Source organism: Puntigrus tetrazona, unplaced genomic scaffold (assembly GCF_018831695.1).
Source record: "Puntigrus tetrazona isolate hp1 unplaced genomic scaffold, ASM1883169v1 S000000130, whole genome shotgun sequence".
Lineage (NCBI taxonomy): Eukaryota > Metazoa > Chordata > Actinopteri > Cypriniformes > Cyprinidae > Puntigrus > Puntigrus tetrazona.
The window spans coordinates 649213-672554 of NW_025047807.1; the positions used below are offsets into that span (position 1 = coordinate 649213).

Here is a 23342-nt window from a genome sequence, read left to right on the forward strand (position 1 = left end):
AAAAAATCTAAATATTGAGAAAACTAAGAAAAAGCTGTCTTAATTAAGTCCTTGGCAATGCATATTAGTAATCAAAAATTCAAAATGTAAATAAAAAAGTTTTTAGAAATGAATGAAAAAGTAATGGAAACTCATTTTGTGCTCTCCAGACATTTGTATTTTGAGAACTTCAATTTTGCCTTTAGAAAACTTGCAGAAAAACTGGTTTGAATTGATCTTAATAATCTTTAGTATAAGATTATAAGTTATACTTTTTTTTAAGAGGTCGATATTTGGGAAAAACAAGGTCGCTGTGTGATTGTTATATTTTAAAAGGCTGTGATTCAGTGAAACACAGTTTAAAGTCATGTTACAAATATAGATTTCAAAATAAGAGTCCTGGCATATTTTGGACTCGTTGCGATTGAAAGTCCCTCATTATGCATGAAATCTTTTTTCTCGTCTACTACTGAAATAATTTGAATAATTGCATGTTTTTTGTTTTTGCTAATCATAAATGTAATATAATGCATATAATGCGAAATATCTAATTGTTATTACTATTATTGTTTTAAACGTATATTTATATTTGTATGTACACTGGTACTACTACTACTTTTAGAGTAGGTCAAAACCTTTCTTCAAAGTTGTCCTGAAACCTAAAACCAAAATGTGTTTAAATGTCATCTACTGTATTTTATGTTAATTAGTTTGTTTTTAAGACATAATTGCGTGACTTGCATGCTTCTGATATTGCAACAAATAAATAAAAAAATAGATATCTGGATAAATAAATGAGGTGTTTTTATTTAGAGATTGTATGGGTATGTTTTCTAACCGCGTGATTTATTAGTTTTATCTTTAAGAGCTCTTAAAGTCTTAATTTCGAGTTCTCTGCAGAAAGCCTGTCCTGATGAATGAAAGTAATCTCAGGTTTGTGTTCTGTGAAACAGAAATAAGGCCCGGGGAGGACGGATACTCGTACGGCGGCGTGGCTCGGTTTGTGCTCGAATGCATTGCGCTGATGCCTACGAGAATCTGCAAGGAGCTCCTTCAGCAGGTAGAGTACCACTGATGAACGCGTCTTATTAAACAGTGAAGACCGCCGCTCTCAAAGTGCTAGTCAAACATTAATAGGGGAGGATCATTTTCCTGTCATTACCGTGACACCAGGAAAGTGGAGTCTGAGATGTGGGTGGGTACCAGAGGCTCTCGGTTGGAAATAAAAGCCTGTATCTAGGTTGTTGTCATGACGACGGTTGCCAAGTGTCATTCTTGTGGGTTAGAGGTTCGCTCTCCTGTCACATCGTTAGCGTCGAACGCCTCTGGTGCTGCCGCTTCAGTCCTATTATGACACAAACACGTTCACGAAGTGCAGAGAGAGGTCGCCGCTTTGCTTTCCCTGCTGGATGTTTGCTTTATGATTAAAGACCCGATTAGCGCACTGACCAGATAATCCCGTTTTTAAGATCACTGGATATCTACGACTGGATGAGTCTTGCTTCAAGCCAAATCAGATCAAATGAGATGCACTTGCAATTTTCGGATTAATAATTACTTTAAACAGTATATCCAGTTCACTCGCAAAAATAGCAAATGTTTTTAGCAATGCATTTTAGTAATCAAAAAAATTTGTATATATTTACTGTCAAAAATTTGCAACGTCTTCATGGAACATGATCTTTACTTAATACTATAATGAGTTTTGGCATAAAAGAAAAATGTTTGAAATTCTGATTGTTGATATTAAGAGATTTAATTATTTGTGAAAGCTTAAAATATGCAAATACTTACAATGAAACTTAAGTTTCTGTTTTAAAAAAATTAAAGATGAATGAAAAAGACGAGTAAATCACACAGTTGCAATTGTATTTAATTATATATATATATATATATATATATATATATATATATATAACAGTTTAAAATGTTTTAAAATATGCATAAAATAAAATATATATTATCAATTATTACAAATTTTATATATGAAAAATTTTTAGACGTTATATATAGACGTTATATTATACTTACTGTTATTAAATTGTATGTATTTCCATTATCTCAGGCGATTGTAAACAGCCATATTGGCATGAAGGATGATCTGATTCAGTAGCCTGAGCGTCACCTCAGCGGCGCTGGGAGGTGTGTTTTACATTTTGCCAACCCTGCTGACTCTGTGCAGGTGTTTTTGGAGCCGCTGTCTAAAGTGCTCGGTCAGGCCAGATCGAAAACACTGCTGCTGGACGCGGCGCGCTCACACACACGCTACCTGAACAAGCTGCATCAGATGGGGCTCCTGCTGGGCATCACGGAGTGGAGGAGCCACTTCAACAAAAAACTGCTTCTCCTTGCTGCTCCACAGCTGCCTTCAGAGATCAAGAAGGTTTGGATTCCCTTCTAGTCTGTTTCAGTGGTAAAGTGCCTCTATTATGGGTTATGAAAGGTTCGTATCTTGCTTCTAGGAGTCCTCTTTTCCAAAAACGACTCTTTCTTTCGAGAGACAACTTTATACGCTGTGTACGTTCAGATTTAAACATTTTTGCAGGATGTTTTCATTCACTTAGAGCCGTGTTAAACACCGTGGAAAATCCATAATAGAGGCGCTTTAACAGTAACTGTTCAGATGCATTCGTTTGAACGTTTACAAAAATATACTAAAAAAAAGTCTTCTCAAGTACAAATAATCACAATAAAATGTATGACGAGAAGTGAAAAAGCAGGTTTTCTTTCAAAACATTAATTTAGATTGTTTATAATGTTAAAAGGCATTCAAATAATTAAGCCATAAATATCAGTATTGTATTTTTACAGTTACAGCAATAATAAATATAATAATAAATACTATTAATAAAATAATTGTTACAGTGAGACAATGCTTCTCCTCAAAGCCATGTTGATATTTAATATCTCAAAATCTCATTTTGACAAATTGCGCAGCTTTTTAAAAGTGATTTTTTTTCCTTACACCATGCAGGCCATAGCAAGTTATAAGTGATATTTTTCAGACAATGCAGAAGCAACGAAACGCACATCCGTTCATGTTTATAGTTTATTGATCTGTGCAGGTTGCGGTGGAGGACTCCATGAGTGACATGTCTTCAGTGTTGAGTCTGAACGAGATTGATAATGAAGAGGAAGCAGAGCTCAGCACTTCCTCCAGCAGAGCCCATCAGCAGGGTGAGACGCAATCAGGGTTTATGTCTCTTCTTCTGCGTGACTGCAATATTACTTTGGCACTGAGTTAATTATAATATCTGTGATATTTCAAAAATTGTGAGAATGAGCCTCGATAAACCTGGAGATGTTTAATCAAAAGCTAAATTGAGTCTTGAATGTCTGTTGTTTAATTCTAGTTCAGTAACGGAATGGAAAGCTGTCGTGATTTTGGTGCAGGAAAACTTTAAAATATAATAAAATAACAATAAAAAATGCTTAAAATGTTAAGAAAAAATATGTCTGAAAAAAACACTAAAGGTAGGGAGTAATACGTAAAAAAAATGGTATGAATTCAAATAAATAAAAATTATAAATAGGTGTAGAATATGGGTAAAAAAAAAAATTATGCTAAAGGGATAAAAATGTGTAGCCAAGTATGGCTTGAAATAAAACAATAAAAATAGTGCTGTCAAATGAATATTTGTGAATAATCGCATTCAAAATAAAAGTTTTTGTAATATTTGTGTGTGTTTATCATATATATAGAAACACACATGCATGTGGGTATATTTAAGAAATATATATATATATATATATATATATATATATATATATATATATATATATATATATATATATGTAAATTAAATTAATCTAAATAAATATATGTAAATATTTTCAAAATGTATAATGTATTTATATACACATAATAAATGCACAGATGGATGCAATTAATTATAATTAATCATTTGATAGCGCTAAAAATATTGATGAAAATATGGCTTAAAAATCAAAGCAGTAAAAAATTAAATGATAAAAATGTGTTGACAATTGTGTCTTGAAATAAAAGAATAGTGACTAAAAAACGTAGAAAAATTTGTATGACATGAAAGATTAACATTTACAGCAAGCTTTGTTTCTTACAGATGATGATGATAGTGATGATGATGATGATGATGATGATGAAGAGGAGCAGAAGTATGAGCTGGTGTCTGAACACACCGAAGAGACGGAGGGCAGCGAGGAAGAGGATGGAGAAAAGTCGAGGTCTGCTGATGAGCAGGATGAAGACGTGAACGTCGAGCTGGATCAGCGCAAAGCCGTCATTGAGGACATCAGGTTCATTCAGCTCTTAGTTTGCACGCTCTTCGTGATGTAGCTCGGTGCTTATGCTGTCGCTGCTGATGCTGTAGGAAAACCGAGTTCGGCATCGGCGTGGAGCTGAACGAGGAGGGTCAGAACCTGATGGGGAAGCAGCAGGCGAGACTGGGCCGCAGTCTGGAGCGGCTCTCCACTGAACTCTACAGCAAAGACACACACTTCGTGCTGGAGCTCATTCAGGTCAGCATCTGTCTTAAAGTCATCCCTATTATCATTTAAACCATGTTTGTGTCGATTACAGTTTTTCAAAAGAGAGAAACACTGTAATCAGCACAAACATAAAGAGAGAGTTTATTTGCTAAAACTAATATTTTATTTTCAACAACCATGTTTTTTATTTTGTGTTTTACATTTATATATATATACAGTATATACACATATTTATTTATATATATCTCCATTATTAATTTTAAAATTTTGAAAAAGTGGTTTATTTTTGAAAACTAATATTTTATTTTCTAAAATCATGTTTTTATTATGTTATCATGCTTTTGTGTTTTGTTTATATATATATATATATATATATATATATATATATATATATATATATATATATATATATATCTCCATTATTAATTTTAAATTTTTAAAAAGTGGTTTATATGCAAAAACAAATATTTTATTTTCAAAAATCATCTTTTTATTATGTTGACATGCTTTTGTGTTTTGCATTTATATATATATATATATATATATATATATATATATATATATATATATATATATATATATATAAATCACTGATTCATTCTTTCATCACTGGATTATTATATGGATATGGATGCATTCATCAAACAACAAAGTTTGATAAAAAAATGTTAAATGTTGACTAGAGACACACACACACACACACACATATACACACACACACATATATATATATATATATATATATATATATATATATATATATATATTTCAGAATAGTTCAGAAAATCGTGATCTCTATTTGAGACACAAATAAGATGTCAATTCCAGTGTGGTGCAGCTGTTCTCCGCAGCACTTGCTGAAGCTGATGTCTGTGTTTGCAGAACGCTGATGATAACTGCTATCCTGACGGTCGAGAGCAGCCGGCGCTGGCCTTTGTGGTGGAGAAGGACTGCATCACCATCCTGAACAACGAGTGTGGGTTTGAGGACAACAACGTCCGTGCCATCTGTGACGTGGGCCGGAGCACCAAAGGAAAACACAAATATGGCTACATTGGTAATTGAATTATGTGCTGTTGTTTTGTTATCCGCGTGCGGTTGTGCTAAGATGTCTTGGCAACCAATTTGTCCAGTACAGGTGTCCAAAACCTGTTTCGTCTTTCAGAGGCGTTTGCAGGGGGCCTGCGCGAAATACCGAAATTAAATCACAGATATACAGATTATGATCCGCATATCATGATTTTAATATTTTAGGAAGTTACAAAATAAAAAAGTATTATTACCTCAGACGAGCGCTTATCAGTATTTTAGTATTAGTTATAGTTTTAATTATTTTGAATTAGTTTTTTAGATTTCTATTTTCATTATAAAGTATTTCATTTAGCATTTTAGTATTTTTTTTTTGGTTTGCAGTATTTTATTTTTTTACTGTTTGACTTTTTTTACATTTAGTTCAACTACATGCAAATGAGATGTCAGTAAAAGTTTTTTTTTTGGCTAAAGATCTTTATCGTTTTCAGTTCTTAAAGGCGTTTAAATAATAATGAAATTACACGTGTTTAATATCATGCGGCCCCAATTTGTAAACACGGTCCCAAAATCAGTAAAAGACTGTTATTATTGTTATCTTAAACGTAAAAAATAAAAAAAGTGAAATAAAGGTGAATAAAATCAATATAGGAAAAAATATCAAAAACACTTTCATAATCAAAATTATAGTGGAAATATAAAATGTAATTCAAAATATTAATTTAAACTATAATAGTATTTTTGTTTTGTTATCAGCACACTAACAGTCTGTATTAGTGTTTGATGCATGCATTAACAAATTATTAATTTGTTAATGCATGCATCATGCATATAAAACGATTTTATTGTGTTTTACACAAAACTCTGACCTATTTTTGTTTTGCAGGTCAAAAGGGCATTGGCTTTAAATCAGTTTTTAAAGTCACAGACTGTCCTGAGATCCACTCCAATGGCTTCCACATCCGATTTGACAAGAACAGCGGCCCCATGGGATACATCCTCCCTCACTGGGTCGAGCAGGAGCGCTCAGTGAGCGCAGACGCCAGAGAGATCGCAGAGCAGAGGTTAAACAATTGTGCATAATTCCTTGCAACTAACCCTAAACCAAACTCCAGCTAGTAAGTCATATACCTCTGGTTTCACAAACAAGGCTTAAGCCTAGTGCTGGACTAAAATGCATGTCCGGGCTGTTTTAACTGAAAGAAGCTTGCACAAATTGATTCGAAAAAATGTCCGCTTTGTTGTTTTGTTTCCAGAGGCACGTCAGTAGTGTTTTTTATCCAAGGCACATTTATAAAAGTTAACCTGATTGCTCTATGGCATGACAGTGGTTTAATCTAAGCCCTTTCTGTGAAACCGGGCCGTAGTTAATTCATAATCCTCATTACTTAAATGTGTAACAAGGACACCATAAAAAAATCTATTAAAATATATTAAACTATTTAATTTAGAAACGTTTTTATTCATTGTTTTTTATTTGTATTTATATATTTAATTCATTTATTATTTATTTATTATTTTGACCATAATTATTAAAATGTTTTAATTTAATTTAATTTAATTTAATTTAATTTAATTTAATTTAATTTAATTTAATTTAATTTAATTTAATTAAACCTAATGGTCAGAGAGTCTTGAATGTTGCATTGTTGTGGTTTGCATCCTGCAGTTTAAAAATATAGTTCAGACTTCACAGTTGCCTTTTTGCCTGCGCTGTTGTTACGAAACGGCACTTTAATGTCTATTTTTATTGTAGATGGGCTACAAAGATCCACCTGCCCCTGCGCTCAGAGAGATACCAGACTAAAAACCTCTTCCATGACGTTCATCCCTCTCTGCTGCTCTTCCTCCATCGCCTTCGCTCCATCACCATCTTCAATGAGGTGAAGACCTGCTTAATGCATCACCACCCAAAAAAAACTATTAACCCTCTAAAGCCTGCTGTATGGGAGTCTCGCTGATATTTTAAAGCTTTTTATGAAGTCAAAGGCTATTAAGTATAATTATACGAACATCCACCTTCAGCTGATGCTACATGTGTCTTTTTGCGGTCAAATTTTGATCAAGTAAACATCCGAATAACATAAAAGAATAAACGTAAGTAATATTTCAGGATGCGCTGAAGCAGCTCTACTTTACTCGATTCTCCATTAGTCATTATTCAGAAAACATTTATTTCTTCATCTCTCAATCATCATTGGATTGCATTGCATTATATGTTTTGAATAACTTCTTAAGACACGCTATCGGAGATGTAGAGTGATGACTGATATTTATATACGTTTATGTAAGTGTCTGCTGTACTGACATAAAGAGAGAGCATCCGAATTTAATCATGTAAAAGGCATCTGCACCTAAATAGCAAAATGCATTTTTTTTTTTGCTAAAGCATCTAAATAGCAAATTGAATATTAGCGCTCAATTTGAATAAAGCCGAGCTCAATATATCAGTCTGCAGGAGCCAAAAGCGCCGAATGCATCAAATGTGATACAAAACAAAACCTATTTTATGGTATTTGTGTTGTTTGTATTTTGCGAGTGCTTTTAAAGACGTTGCGTTCGTTGAATCTTCAGGCCGAGAAGCGTTTGGTGTCGATGACGCGGCGCGACCTGAGCCATAACATCCTGGAAGTGGCGCACACCGGAGGAGAAGAGCGTTGGCTGGTGGTCAAAACAATGCTTTATCCTAAAAAGGCAAGTGTTGCACGCGTCTACCCTGCTGAAATGCCGGGTAGAATTGTTTACCTGCGTCCTTGTCCCAGTTTTTGCCATCTTTTAATTGGCCTCCGTTCGGTTCTCGTGACATGACGTCTTGCAAGGCGCTGCTTTAACGCGTTTGGGGACGTTATGCAAGCGTTCTGCGCTTTATACCTCTGGGGAGCCGAGTGTTTTTCACTCTCGTCTCATTCAAACTTCATGCAAGGACGCTGATTAGTAAAGTGCAGTGAATGTGTTTCTTGTGTCTGCAGAGACGGTTTGTTCCCTTTGTTCTCAGGAGCGGCAGAGATCCACTCCGCTTTCTGTCTGTCTCCTTAGTTTTAGTGCTAGACATATGCTTTAAAACGCGTTTCTGTGTGTTACAATGACCTGTGCACGCTAAAACAACAGCCTGTGACTGTTGAGATATTTTTAAGTTGGCTTCTGCATTTAAAATGTTAATCAAAAGCGACGGTAAAGATAATAATCATTTCTATTTCATCTAAATGGTGTTCATTTGAACTTACTTTTCATCTGTGAATCCTGAAAAACAAAATGCATCACGCTTTTCACAAAAATATTCTGCAGAATAACTGTTTGTTTTTTTGAGCAGAAAAGTAGCATGTTAGAATCAGTTATATTTTACTATATATTCACATCGAAGCTATTTTTTGGTTTAATAATTCAACATTTTTACTGTATTTCGATCATATACATGCAGCCTTGCAAAGCAAAAACTAAAATAAATCTATTTTTTATAGACCTGAAAACTGTACAAAATTGTATTTATTTAGAGGAAACTAATTACATTTTCCCGTTTTATACATGAACATTTTCTTTGTTGTCCTATAATGATTGCATAATAACCTTAATAACAAGCTTGATAAATATAATTTAGCAAATCTCTAAATTAAATAATAAAGGAATAATAATAAATCTATTTTTGTACTGTACATCATAATGATTATATATATATATATATATATATATATATATATATATATATATATATATATATAATTTTTTAATTTTGACAAAATAGCATTGTATATATTGCATTCCTATCTTACATATAATTATATTAAAAGTTATATAACATGTTTCGAGCGCGTCTAAATCATGATGTCTGTACCCTGACACTGACACATGATTCACCGCATGTCTTCAGTGTGTCTTGTGTCTGTGTTTCTGTGCAGATTAAAGAAGACGTGGAGTCGACAGAATTGGCTCTGGCGTTCCAGCTCAGTGACTCGTCTTCCTGTGATGCGAAGCCTCAGAAACAGCCCGTCTTTGCCTTTCTTCCGCTTCGCAGCTTCGGTTTCCGTTTCATCATCCAAGGTTTGACACGTGCATATGTGCATCACGGTTTGTCCGTCTACCCGATGTTGTCTCGTTTATTAAATGTCATATTAGGGTTATTAGCACCCCTTGAAACTAAAACCATAAGAATAGAAAACTAAATAAATGTTAAATGAAATAAGATTATTACAAAACATGCAAATCTTATTTTAGGTAATTGCTAAGTTAGTGTAGTTTATCTTAAGTAATAGAATAACTAAAATGAAATAAAGTAAAACTAATAACCAGAGTTATTATATATATATATATATATATATATATATATAGAGAGAGAGAGAGAGAGAGAGAGAGAGAGATTTGGTATTATTATATATATAAAAAAAATATATATATAGATATATATAGAATATATATATATATATATATATATATATATATATATATATATATATATATTTTTTTTTTTTTTTTTTTTATAGGTTTAATGTTGAAATCAAGCTAAAAATGAAATACATTTATAGTCTGGCCTTTAGTTAGATTTAGTTAGTGATAATAAACCTGACCATGAATAAAAACTGTACTTATAGACATATGAAAAACCTACTAAAAACAAAACAAACAAAAATAGGCAAATTCACACCAAAAACGTCAAATCAAAATAAAAGTGCGGTCAGACAATATCAAAATATCTGGAATTGAAAATATGAACACATGCTATGATAGCACTGGTGATGTTGTGCTCCCTGTTGTAGGTGATTTTGACATCCCTTCCTCCAGAGAGGACGTGGACAGAGACAGTTCCTGGAACCAGTGGCTTCGGTCAGAGATCCCGCAGCTGTTTGTACACGCCATGGACGTCTTTAGTGTAAGAACGCAGCGGAAAACGATGCTCCTCCATTAATTTGCATACATTTGCATTTCAGCTCCAGCTTCAGGCGAAGGTCAAGGCTCGCTGTTTAAGGAGCTGCTTTTAGCATGAAAAAAAAGACAAAAAATGGCATTGGCTTTCTTTATGCGTCATCAAAATGAACATTTCTAGCCCTAATGAGCACATGCACTTAAATCCCACAGCAACACCCAGAGTTCAGCGGGCTCGGTGGCCTCTGTTACTTCATGCAGTTCATCCCTCAACCAAGTGAGATCCTGGACTTCTTCAGCCCAGTGGCCAATCAGATCATTCAGCTGCTGAAGGGCAAAGCATGCCTTCCTGCCAAAGAGGACAGCGGTAGGCTTCAGGGTTCCCGATATTTGCTTTCTGGAATAGATTTTAACTGGCTTTTTTTTCTTTTGTTTGTAATTACCTTATTAAATGTATGTATTTTTTTGTTTTGTCAGATGCTTAAGTTTAACCATTTATTTCAGTCAATGTTTGTGGCATTCATGCATTTACCCAACAGTTGCATAATGCAGTCACCCCTCATAAAGCATATACATTATATCATTTTAAAAAAAGGAACTCATCGTGAGGTAGGGTTGCAATATTATGACAAAAATAATATTGCAACCCTATTTCTGTTGATGTGTTTGTTAATGAGACACATTCTCACATTCCCTGCAGAAACAAAACAAGTTTATCAATTAGATTATTGACTTTTATGCATTGGAAAGTTATTTTAATAGCCGGCAAACAAAATATTTATTCAAACTGGGAATAAATTATGTTCAGAGTTTCTTTAGAAGGTTGTTTCTGCCACAGAATAAAAAAAAATCTGACAATTTAGACTTATTTTTGCATTGTAAAAACTTTTTACAATTACGATTTTATTTTTTTACAACATTTTATCTCAGAAAATCAAGTTCATTTTCGTAATAGATTGCTTCGATTCATTTTTTTCCCCTTTGTATTTGTGGGGCATTTTTGTTCATTTTGGCCTGATATATACAGCCTTGGAAGCTTAAGCTGACTCCTCTGTCTTTAGAGGGCCGAGTGGACTTCAAGCAGCCTTCCCAGCTCGCCGTGTGTCAGGAGCGTCTGATCCAGGACGTGATTGGAGGAGAGGATCTGCTCAGAAGCCTGAGTCTGTCTTACCTGCATCCTGCGCTGCAGTCGTGTCTCTCCGGCTCGCTGCTCTCCGCGCTGGGCGTCCATCGCCTCAGAGCCGCCGAGATCGTCACGGTCACCTGCGCCATGGCCAGAGAGCTTGTGCAACATGGCCGGCTCAAGACAGGTGACTCCTGCTGCGATCGCGTGTAGAGATCTGCAGGTTCTGACCGGTCCGCTTGTTTTATGAACGGATGTGTGTCTCTTCTGCTCAGAGTGTGATCTGAAGAAGCTGGCCAGGCTGCTGGTGTGTAACTTTCGCACGCTGGAGTCGGAGTACGAAGTGGACGGCCTGCTCCAGTCCCTCAAAGACGTTCCCATGATCCCTCTGGCCAACGGCAGCGTGGTTTCTCTGAGCTCGGAGGGAGTTTTCTTTCCTCTCAGTGACGTGGCGCAAGCTCAAACAGGTAATCTCAATCTTATAGTCCTCCAGTGGACCCTTTCATACAGTTTCAGACACAGGCTGTATATATTTGGTGTGACTAATTAAGGAAAAAATGGCCGTATTTCCAGATCCGCCTGTCATTGTACATTGATGCAGGTGCTGGTGAACATGATGCACTATGACTTTTAGAATGCAGTTAAATGAGACTAAAACCCAATATATAAGGGGAAAAAATCACCCTCTTATATTTGTCAGTTTAAAAATATCAGTATTTATCAGTATTGTTTTTATTTTTATTAAATGTTCTATTATTTATTTTTACTTTTGTTGAACATATTTATTACAGTGATGTGAATATTGTCTGGTTTTGCTCAATTTCAACAATTTTCATTAATAATGTATTAAATAAATAAATTAAAAAAAAAAAAAAAAAAAATATATATATATATATATATATATATATATATATATATATATATATATATATATATATATATATATATATATATATATATAAGACAATGAAACTTTTAATTATATACTGTATGTATATATATTTATATTTATATATATATATATATATATATATATATATATATATATTGATATATATAAAATAAAAGAAATGATAATAGTTTTTTTTATAAAGTATCGATAAATATTTTTGAAAATAAATTATGTACGTATAGGCACAATTCTGACTTTTCTTCTCAGAATTGCGAAATATAAACTGTGTGAAACAAACAAACGAATTTGCAAAATATACAAATTCGGAGAACATATCAGTAATCTTTTCAGCTCAAAATTTGATTTTATAACTCGCTATTGCAAGTTTATAAGAAAAAAAAAGTCTGAAATGTGAGATTATATCACGCAATTCTGACTTTTTTTCTCGCAATAGCAAAATCTGAGTTCGATCATTGAAAGTCTATGAATGAATAAAGCATTTATACAGCTTAGGAAAGTTGGGGAAGACTGTAAAAGTAATCCATGCAAATGCGGTGGTTTAATAATCTTCTCAAGAGATATAAACACTGTTATATGATATTCAAATTTAATTTAGACATGTATTCATATATGAACGTGATCAACACACATGCATAGAGCATATCGTATATGGTCAATGGAAGCTGAAACATGCACGCTTGGCATTCACTTATTCCGCTTCTGTTTCATCTAAAACGATTCCTTGTTGCTTAAATGTTTATCAAGTCTTGAATTCATTCAGCGGTTGTTCTTCGTGTCTGGTCTCCAGCTGCACTCGTATGCAGACAGATTCTCTGGAGCTGTCTGAAAAATGAATGATCATCTTCATCTCCTGCTTATTTCCTGAATCAATGCAGTGAGTCACAGGAGAGAGTCACTACGTGCGTCACTGCAGTCAAAAAAAGGGCTCGTTTTATGAATGAAATGCCAACTTGTGATAAATTTGTCCTCTGAAATCTTTACCTCCAGTCTCAGTTCTGAAGCAGACTCCCACACGCGCTTTCTCTTGAAAGTTAATAAACGACCCGTTTTTCTTCTATGGCTGCTGTCAGCTAAGTTGAGTTGAGTTGAATAGAAACGAGCCGAGCTGGCGCTGCGTGTCAGGTAGAGTCACGTACATCTGCTAAAAGCGGGGAAGGCATGAATTAAACATCGTTTTTTTGGGGCCCAGAGGGTCTGGGAAGTGGGTCACGCAGCCGCCCATGTGCGCTCATGCTTCCTGCCGCTGTAGATCTGCAGGCTCTGTACCAGGACCTGAACATCGTGGAGCCGCGGCTGCTGGCGTGTCTGGATGAACTGGGGAACTCTCAAGTGCGGGAGCTGCTCCGGAAACTGAGCGTCCACGAGCTGGAGCCACAGCAGGTCCTGCAGCAGCACATCTACCCGCTGCTCAGGACCAAAGCCTGGGAGGTCAGAGACGCTCATCACACCTTCATCTAAAGCTAGCGTAAAAAGGAACCTCGTTTTCCAGCTCCCCCAGAGTTAAAAAGTTGAGTTTTACAGTTTTTGAATCCATTCAGCTGATCAAAAGCGCTATCGCCAGGCCCGGAGATGGGCTGAATGGATTTAAAAACCGTAAAACGCTGCTGTTTAACTCTTGGGGAATTACATTTTTTTTAATGAGATCTGAACCACAGCCAGATCACCTCCATTTAAATTAAACCATTTGCATTTGCTTCCCAAGAGAAGACAATTAGGTTTTTGAACCTGGCGCATTTTCCCCGAATAATTGTCGAATAATTGTGGACTCCTGATGGGTGACGGCTAAGTGGAAACCCAGTAAAGAAAAAATGATACTTTGACCAAAGAGAGAAGAGTTGGTCGAAACTCACCTAGCTGTGAGCAAGCGAACCCGCTCCAAGAATAAAAAGCAGCATCGTGATCATTTTTATCCCTGTTTCGAAACAAAGCAATCGATCTTCAGGTGTAAAAACACCCATCATTTGTTTGAACCCCTTACATTATGGATGCATGATATTAAAATTATGGACTGATAAGCCAACAATTATTTTCTTAGTATTATACAGTTTAAAGCATTTAAATATATTACTTAAAAAAGCAATGCATGTAAATGCAGTTTTAAAATGTAAATAGAATTTTAAATTAATATTTTGTAATCGTGCACAATTTATGTGTTAAATGTAAATTTAAAAATCACTAGTGTATTTGGGTTTCAAAAGCTTACAATACACAGTATGAAATTTGAAAGTGGATATTTGTTATAAACTTTATTAAAGATTATATCTAACAGAATGAATGATTTAGTATTTATTAAAATATTAACTGAGCATTTAGACCTAAATTTATGTATTTTAATTGCATATTCAGTTTGTGTATCCAATTTCTCATACGTTTTAGCGAACTGAGTATTGCTTGTTTATGAGGCTTATTTTAACCATGTTCATGTTATTTAACCAAAATGTTTAAATGTAATGTTAAATATTATAGTTTTTATTTGCTGTCACATCAAGTTTATTAGTTCATCTGTTAAATATTTGTCACAAATGCAAACCTCATACATAAACCTCAAATATTTTTTCACGTAGATAACTGCATAAAATAGGGTAAAAATAAATAAAAAGTATAATAGTGGCTAGTAACCAGTAAGCTACAGATATGCATCATGCACGTGTAGTTCACACAATCATTTCTTCCAGCTTGCTTGTGTCCTTCAAACTGAGTTACAACCGGGTTGCACATACTTGGGTGATTCATAGCCGCTCAGGATGTTTAAAACCGAATCAAGCGTGTGAAATGCATTACGTGCTGTCATCTATTATGAATGTTCCTCATATTCTTATTTAATTGACTCTCCATCTAGAAAAAGCCTCAGGACATCGTCATCAGCTACCTGGTGTTCATCAAACTGCACTCTCAGGATCAGGATTACAGGAGCCTCTTCACAGACATCCCTGTGCTGACTAACAAGGGCTTCCTGTGCCCTCCTGAGCACAAAATACACTTCTCCAAGGAGTACGGCAACATCGACCTTCCCAGTGTGCTCCCCGGTAAACAACTCAAAATACTCAAAAATTTGTGCTATTATTATTTGCAACACTTTCTTTTAAGGTGTCCTTGTTTCACGTTACCTGTACTTACTATTACAATAATATTAATAAATGATGCATAATTACATGCAAGTGTAACCCTAATAATCACCCTAACCCTATTAAAAAAAATTATAAATATTACTTTGTTACAGTGTATCATCCAATTAAGTGCTAAGTAAAAGTACCTTTTTTATTTTAAAAATGGTAACACATTTAATTAAACTAGACATTTTGAAATGGAAATGGAAACGACTGCCATATTTATTTAAAAAAAGCATATGATCCAAAGTGCTGCACGAAATGAAACTAAAGCAACAATTACACATTTTGTGGAGATGTAGGTAACAGGTTGATTTAAGAGTCAAGATTTAATATCTTTGTAATAGTAGTACACCGATCTCTCAAGAATATGGGTTAGAAGGGCCTACTGAGATATCAGCAAATGCAACGGAATAAAGTTCTCAGTCTGTGGTTGTCCCAAATAATTGGTTGCTTTTGAAATGAGGCGCTGAGCTAGAAGTCTTTTGTAGAGATTTAGGAAAGCATGAAATATGCATGTACGTAGAGCGTTACGCAACGAGTCGGAGCCGTTTCGTGAGAGTTGTGTTGCTGTGGCAGGCGTGGACTGGGTGCTGCTGGACGCCTGCTACCTGAGGGCCGAGCGGGACGCCGGCGGGTGGAGAGACTTCTTCAGCGCTCTCGGAGTGAGAGACCTGCTCATCTTCAGGAAGGAGAAGCGCACCTTCGCCGCCTCTGAGCTGGTGAGACGGGCTGACGGATCTGTGTGTGTGTGTGTGTGTGTGTGTGTGTGTGTGGGTCTCAATTATGTCATCACGAGGAAAACTAACGAAGCGTGTCAGCCAGGCTTTTGTTACGTGTGCAGAACAACGGAGAGATCTCAGCCAATCACTGCTCTCTCTGCTGCTGTTTAACATCCCCCCTCATCATGATTTCAGCGTCTTCAGTAACACATCGCTCACATTTCTTAGATTTTGCAGCCATGAATCACAGTAAATACTGATCTGATTTTCCATCACTCAAATATGCTTTCAACTGTGCCTGAACACACACACACACACACACTCACATGCAAATGCCATCATCATCATTTCAGTTTTAAAGGTCATATTAAGTTTAGTTTTTTTGTTTTTTTAAGTATGGATTGTACTGAAAAGACAATCATTAGCTTTAAGATTTGATACAATTTATATCATTTGAAGTTAAAATGTAATAAATTGTAAAATGTATTAATTTAAAATTGAAATAATAAATTAATTTGCAATTAAATAAAATTAATTGAATTTATTAAAGTATAATGTATAAATTATATTTTTTTGTCTAAATACATGCAAATGTAAAAGAATTTTACAGTACCATATGCACAATATAGTATATATATATATATATATATATATATATATATATATATATATACGTTTAAAATTAAAAAAATAAATGTATTAAACATATGTACATTTAAATAATATGAAATGTAAATATGAAATGTAAAATGTATAATATTTTGTATAAATAAATTCTGTATAAAATATGCAGAACCTTTTAATTATCACTTTATTATTCTTATTACTTCTTAAATGCAAATTAAAAAAATATCAATTCAACTATTTGTGTATTAACTAATATTTTTTTTGTTTATATACATTGTTTATATATATATATATACACACATTTTTATTTTTATTTTTTCGAATAGAGAAAATATAAAGAAGTGATTGCATTTAAAACCTAGAAAATACTGCAAACATCAGAGGTCAGTATGCAGTAAATCTGCATTGACTGTTCATACAGATGCTGAGTGTGAATAAACTGTGTGTGTGTGTGTGTGTGTCAGGCGTCCAGCCCGTGGGCAGTGGAGAGCAAGCTGTGGTCCAGGCCTGTGGATGGGCTGTATGTCATCGAGGATCAGCACTGTGCTGAGTTTCATACGCTGACCACCACAGATCATCTGAGCGCTGACAGCAAACTACAGCAGAGACTAGCACTCATCAGCCTTCTGGACAAGAACTGGGACACTGGGTAAATCTGCACTTATTACAAGCTCCATACGAAACTGCTTACACATACAGACACTTATACCTCATAGTATTTTTACACACTACAACCATTATAATACATGCATATAAAGGCAAAAATATCTGCAGCCTTAATGGTTTAGGTATATAATTATACACACACATTTCTGTGTTGCAATTATTTTATTCATTTATAAAAATTAAAAATTAACACTAATCATTTAAAAATACTGTTAAATGTAATATTTAATATTTAATTAAATTATCTATCATTTTTGTTTATTCAGATAGAATAGTGTAGGATTTTAGTAATGACATTTTAATATTGTCTGTATTTTTTTTTATATTGTTTAATAGTGTTCGAATAATTCAAACTAATAACACAATAGTTTTCCAGTGAGAAGTATGTGCTGTTTTGTTATTGAATTATACTCCACTGGTCATGCTGTGTGATGCATTTTTGCATATTTAAACTTTAAACATTTTAGTTATTTTGGCAATTATTTGCATGGGTTTGGATATTTAGCAGCACTGCAGGCGAGTAGTTTCACAGGAAACGCTGGAATAACAGTGCATTCGTTTGGACCGCGTTTCATTCTCATGTCACTGTAACAGGAAAACACCGAGCTGCTGAACTCCTAAACTCAGATGTAAGCTTTAATCCTTTCACGATTCGCAGCTGCTTGCGGAGAAATCCACTTCACTTACGCTCAATCTGCCACATTTACCGCTCACAGCTCTCTAGTCCAGATTATTCAGACTCTCCTGTAGGAAATGGATATTAGTCTGGCATGCAGGTCACCATCTGCGTTTTATCTTTTTTGATCTCATAAGCTTTAAAAAGGAGAAAATATTGTGCTCTGTTTGGGCTGGCGTGGACGGATTTGGCCTGGTTATTTAATGGACCGTGTATGATGACTGTAAAACTTCGTCAGAGGCCATGCATTAGTCCGTTCTTGGTGGTTGGGTTTTATGACGCTCTCGTGGAGATGCACAGCAGCGCTTGTTCAGATGCTCTCGTGAAATGCTGCGTGTCTGGATGCTGTGACTCATCGTGCTGTCCTGTGTCTGCTGGCCTCACGTCGACCCGCTTTATGCTCCAGTTCCATTAATAAACGATAAAGTCCACCCGCTTGACCAGCTTTACAGCAAGTGTGCTGCTTGTACTACACTGTGAACTGAACCGCGTGAAGATTATTCATGGTTTTATGCATTTAGAGATCCCTAAACCATTAAATCTGATCTGGCCCACCATTCAGGAGGGGAAGATGGGAAGATCATGCCACTAAAGCACATTTTTGTTACACACACACATACATACATACATATATACACACACACACACACACACATATATATATATAAAATATTTATTTATCTAGGAAATACATTTTCATTTTGAAGTCTATTTTGTTAATTAAATTTTAAATATATTTATACTATGGGTATATTTTCTGCAAAATAATTAAGAGAAGAAATAACTACCAAATTACCAAACATTTTACTAAAATCCAAAAAAAAAAAAAAAAAAAAAAAAAAAATATATATATATATATATATATATATATATATATATATATATATATATATATATATATATATATATATATATAGTAAGTATTATCAAGCTGTGATAATGATATTAAAACACAGTTCTGTTCCACATTTTAACATTTCAAAATTAAAATATTAACAAAATGTAAATGAATTTAACTAAACCTAGTCATAAAAGCATGTTCAGATGGAGTTAGAAACAAATGTATTAAAATTCTTGATTGAGAATCTTTTTGACCCATTTATTAAACTACTTTCTGAATAACCCTTTTTTTCATTTTTGCACGTAACCAGTTAAGGAAAATGCATTAGAAAATGTTCTGATATTTTTGCAATACATTGAAAATCACAATGTGGCAAAGTCATATATACATAGAGGGAGACAGAGAGAGAATTGTTTACATTTTTCTTTTTTTAACTGACAAACATTTAATAAGCATTACTATAAAATAGTATGGATACGATTTACTTTGGCCCATGGCCCTCAATTAAGTTTGATTTTGACCCTTTGCGACGGTCTCTTTGTTTTGTTTACCAGAGAGAAGTACTCCCAGTACCTGCGGGTCCAGGTCTGTGACAGTCAGGGCCGCTCCGTGAGGGAGGCCAGATCCTCCTTCTACCATCACCTCACGCAGCTGTCCTGGGTCCCGGCCCGCAGACCGCTCTGGGACGAGAGCCGGCCCGTTTCCTACCTGCAGCCCAAATCTGTCTACATCTCGTCTGTGGAAGTGCACCAGCTCCTCGGCTCCCACGTCGATCACGTTCACGGCGCTCAGACGCCCAGCGAGTTCACCAGAGCCATAGGTACAGATGACCGCCCTTCAGACTTAAAAACAAGTTCAAACCTGTAACAAACACAATAATTGCTGATCAGTTTGAGGTGTTAATAGTTCCTAGCTTCAAAATTGCATATTGTATGGATTGCATAGTCAGTATGAAATCAAAATGAACTTTTCCTTTTTCTTGACACATACTAAAGCATTCAAATGTAATGCATAAGTGCTTAACGTCTTAATAGTCTTATTTGTGACCCTGGAGCACTAAAGCGGTATTTGTGACAATAGCCAAAAATATATTGCATGGGTCGAAATGATTGATTTTTATTCAGATTAAATAAATAAATAGTTGTATCTCTGACAAATGCTGCCTTATGCTAATAAACCAAACATCAATGAAAAGCCCGTTTATTTAGATGTGTGTGCAGTATCTGAATTTTGAAAAAAATGATACTTAAGACATAATAATACATGCAATTAATTGAGGAAATTTCTAATAGCTAATAGCTATTTTTGCCCTCAATATTTGCTGCATACACTACTTTTCTAAAGATTGCAGTCATAAATAATTATTAAAATATTAAAGTATGCATCATAGATAGATGGAAGGATTATCACGGCATCTCTGTTAAAAGCAATGTCCAGTCAGAGGTGTTTTTAGTAGGTTAATCAGTTTACACGCGTGCAGATCTACCTTATATAATCAGAGAGAGAAAAAAATGCATAGACATGTTTTAAATAAGAGATCGATTGTGTAGTTAGTCGTTGTTTTATCTGGAATTTTATACAGTTTTAAGAGTGAATTCACTAAATAATATTTAACAGCTTCTACAATTATAACACTTTTTGATGCGTCCTTTTTAAGGCAATGTAGTTTTTGAATTGAATCTAAAAATACTTAATTTAATAACATTTAATGTGTTATCGTTTAATAATCACTTGCTTTTTATGAACTTGCTGTTTATCAAAGAATCCTGAAAAGGTCAAATGCATCACAGTTTCCGCGAAAATATTAAGCAGCACAGCTTTTTTTTCAACGCTGATAATAATCAGAAATGTTTCTTGATCAGTATATTAGTATGATTTCTGATGGGTCGTGTGACGCTGAAAGACTGGAGGAATGATGCTGCCACATTAAGCTTTTACACGGATTCTCGAATAAAACGGCTATTTTAAATTGCATTAATATTTCGCGATCTTTACTGTATTTGTGATTGAATAAATACAGCTGGAGAGAATGCTTTAAGATGCGTTAAATCTCTCCGTTGATGTCGATGCAGGAATGAGACACGCTGTGCACGTGGAGGACATGATTGGCTATCTGAAGCGTTGGTGCATGAAGGTGTCCGAGAATCCTTCCGAGGAGCCTAAAGGAGCCGATTTCACCACTACAGTCGATCACATCCACTCTGTGTATCGATACCTGTCCGCCGAGTGCACCAGCGCCAAGCTCAGAGACCTGTTCCAGCACGCACCTGCTGTCTTCATCGAGTACGACAGGTCAGATATATACGGATGCGTAATTTAACCCTCAATTTCGGTCAGATCTACCTCGCGTGAACAGCTTGGACCGCTTTGTTCTCGCGCAGGAAGGATGACTGGTGCTCGGGGCGCTTCTATCATCTCAAGGAGGTTTGCTGGTCTGATCCGACGGGCATGTTTCACAGATACAAGGAGCTGATTCGACGGTCAAACAGCGGCATACAGGAGCCCAGAGTCCTGGCACCTTTTTATAGTAATTTAGAGGACATGAAGAAATTTTTCAAGGTCTGTTTCAGGTTTTAAAATCTGGCCGAAACCAAGAATCACGTTCATGTTATAGCCATTTACTGAGAAATCGAGCATGCTAAATTATTCATTATAAATAGAATCAATTATCACAGCTTTGCAATGTACAGTACGGTATTTTTAATTTGAGATGTATACGTTTACATTTAAGTGTTACGAAATTATTACTGTTTTTAAAGATTAAATTTCAGTAAGCATCAGATCTTGTAATAAATAAAATCTTGTAATAAGTAAACGTAAACACAGAAAATGAGTATCCACAAATATATATCCAATTATGATTGAAATATAACTATTAACATAATTATTAACAGATTTCTGTTGTAGAGTAGAATATACTTAAGTCATATATACAGTAATACTAATGCACTTAAAGATATTTTAATAGTTAATAATAAAAATATTATTTTATTTCAGATTTCGGAATAATTATGTTATGGTTTTTGTAAATTTAATTTATAAGTTTCCTGATAATTGAATTGCATTTCAAACAGGAAACTTCTGAAAAAAACAAAACAACGATTAATAGGGTCTGTTATTGTAATTTTTAAATTAGTTGATTTAGTTGATTAGATATTCTTCTTGATTAAGATTTAACTAAACTATTAAATCAGAATCTCTAAAAACAGATTTTATGAAGGAAAAAATCTTTAATTTTTAAGATTTAAATGTTCCCACTTTATATAAATTGGTCATAACTACTATGTACTTAAATTCAAAAAATGAATTCAGTGAACTTGTGGTCATATTGTTTTGCATTGTATCAAATTCTTACTTTAAATGCAACTATGGTATTTAAGGCCACGTAATATAGCGGGGCAATTTAATTAAACCACTAAAACAGAGTCCAGGAAAAAATTTAGCTTAGAAGTAGAGGGGAAAAATGCAATACCATAATTTCAGCTAATAATTTATACGACACCAAATCAAGTACATTTTATATGGTAAATACTGAAATGAATGAATTGTAAGGAAACGTTGTGATCATTGCAGTCTCTGAATGTGGAGTCCAGTCCATCTATGCAGAAGTATGTGTCTCTGCTGGAGGCCGTTTGTGAGTCGTCCCCGGCGACAGGAGACGTCGTCCAAGACGTCTCTGTCATCTTCGCCAAACTAGGTAAAAACCGGCCCAAACGTTGATTAACTGATGCTTGGATGTTCTCTGATGTGCTTCTCTCTCTCTCTGAAAGCTGATAAATGCAAGACTCCTGTTCATGGAGATCAGGATCAGGGCACTCAGCTCGACCCGGTCTACTGCAGCTCTCTGAAAGGTGAGATCCACTGAACTCTGCGTGCGTTTACTGCGCTGGCGACATCTGCAGATTTCTGACTTGATCTTTATGGCCTTAATAGAAATGGTGTCTCTTAAAAGAGTGTTTCCCACCAAGACCAGCGCTTGGGTCTCACTGGCTCGTAAGCCCATGATCGCGGACAGCGCAAACCTGGAGAAGATCTTTAAATCGCACCGTTCGGTTTGTCTGCTCAACCTGCCGTCTGCTGCCAAGAGAACAGCCAACAAATCCAGGCATGAAGGTAACGTGTGTTTAATGCCGTTTACCGAGATTCTGCCATTGAAGTGTTTGCTAAAATTACACAGTTGACTGATTGAAGGTTGTTAAACAAGCTTGATGGTAAAATAAGCTAAATTGAGCTGCTTTGGGTTTTCTTCCCAATGGGGATGGAAACCATTGATGTGATATTGACTACATTATATTATCAAACGGCTTTTTTATGACTTTATGAAGATTTCTGGAAATA

The 23342-nt window shown here is 34.9% G+C and overlaps 1 protein-coding gene across 1 annotated transcript in view; it reads left to right on the forward strand.

Moving 5' to 3' along the window:
* wu:fj29h11 (protein NO VEIN) overlaps positions 1–23342 on the forward strand; it is a 43937-nt gene that overhangs the window by 13994 nt on the left and 6601 nt on the right. Inside the window, exons 18-41 of the mRNA XM_043229986.1 lie at positions 933–1039; positions 2162–2362; positions 3045–3156; positions 4062–4254; positions 4329–4476; positions 5329–5503; positions 6362–6539; positions 7232–7358; positions 8050–8169; positions 9369–9510; positions 10224–10336; positions 10543–10696; positions 11391–11639; positions 11728–11919; positions 13615–13793; positions 15205–15391; positions 16052–16194; positions 17286–17470; positions 19559–19824; positions 21077–21296; positions 21386–21563; positions 22578–22701; positions 22775–22855; positions 22938–23117. Coding sequence (XP_043085921.1) covers positions 933–1039; positions 2162–2362; positions 3045–3156; positions 4062–4254; positions 4329–4476; positions 5329–5503; positions 6362–6539; positions 7232–7358; positions 8050–8169; positions 9369–9510; positions 10224–10336; positions 10543–10696; positions 11391–11639; positions 11728–11919; positions 13615–13793; positions 15205–15391; positions 16052–16194; positions 17286–17470; positions 19559–19824; positions 21077–21296; positions 21386–21563; positions 22578–22701; positions 22775–22855; positions 22938–23117 — 3954 coding nt within the window. The remainder of the gene's footprint in view (positions 1–932; positions 1040–2161; positions 2363–3044; positions 3157–4061; positions 4255–4328; positions 4477–5328; positions 5504–6361; positions 6540–7231; positions 7359–8049; positions 8170–9368; positions 9511–10223; positions 10337–10542; positions 10697–11390; positions 11640–11727; positions 11920–13614; positions 13794–15204; positions 15392–16051; positions 16195–17285; positions 17471–19558; positions 19825–21076; positions 21297–21385; positions 21564–22577; positions 22702–22774; positions 22856–22937; positions 23118–23342) is intronic.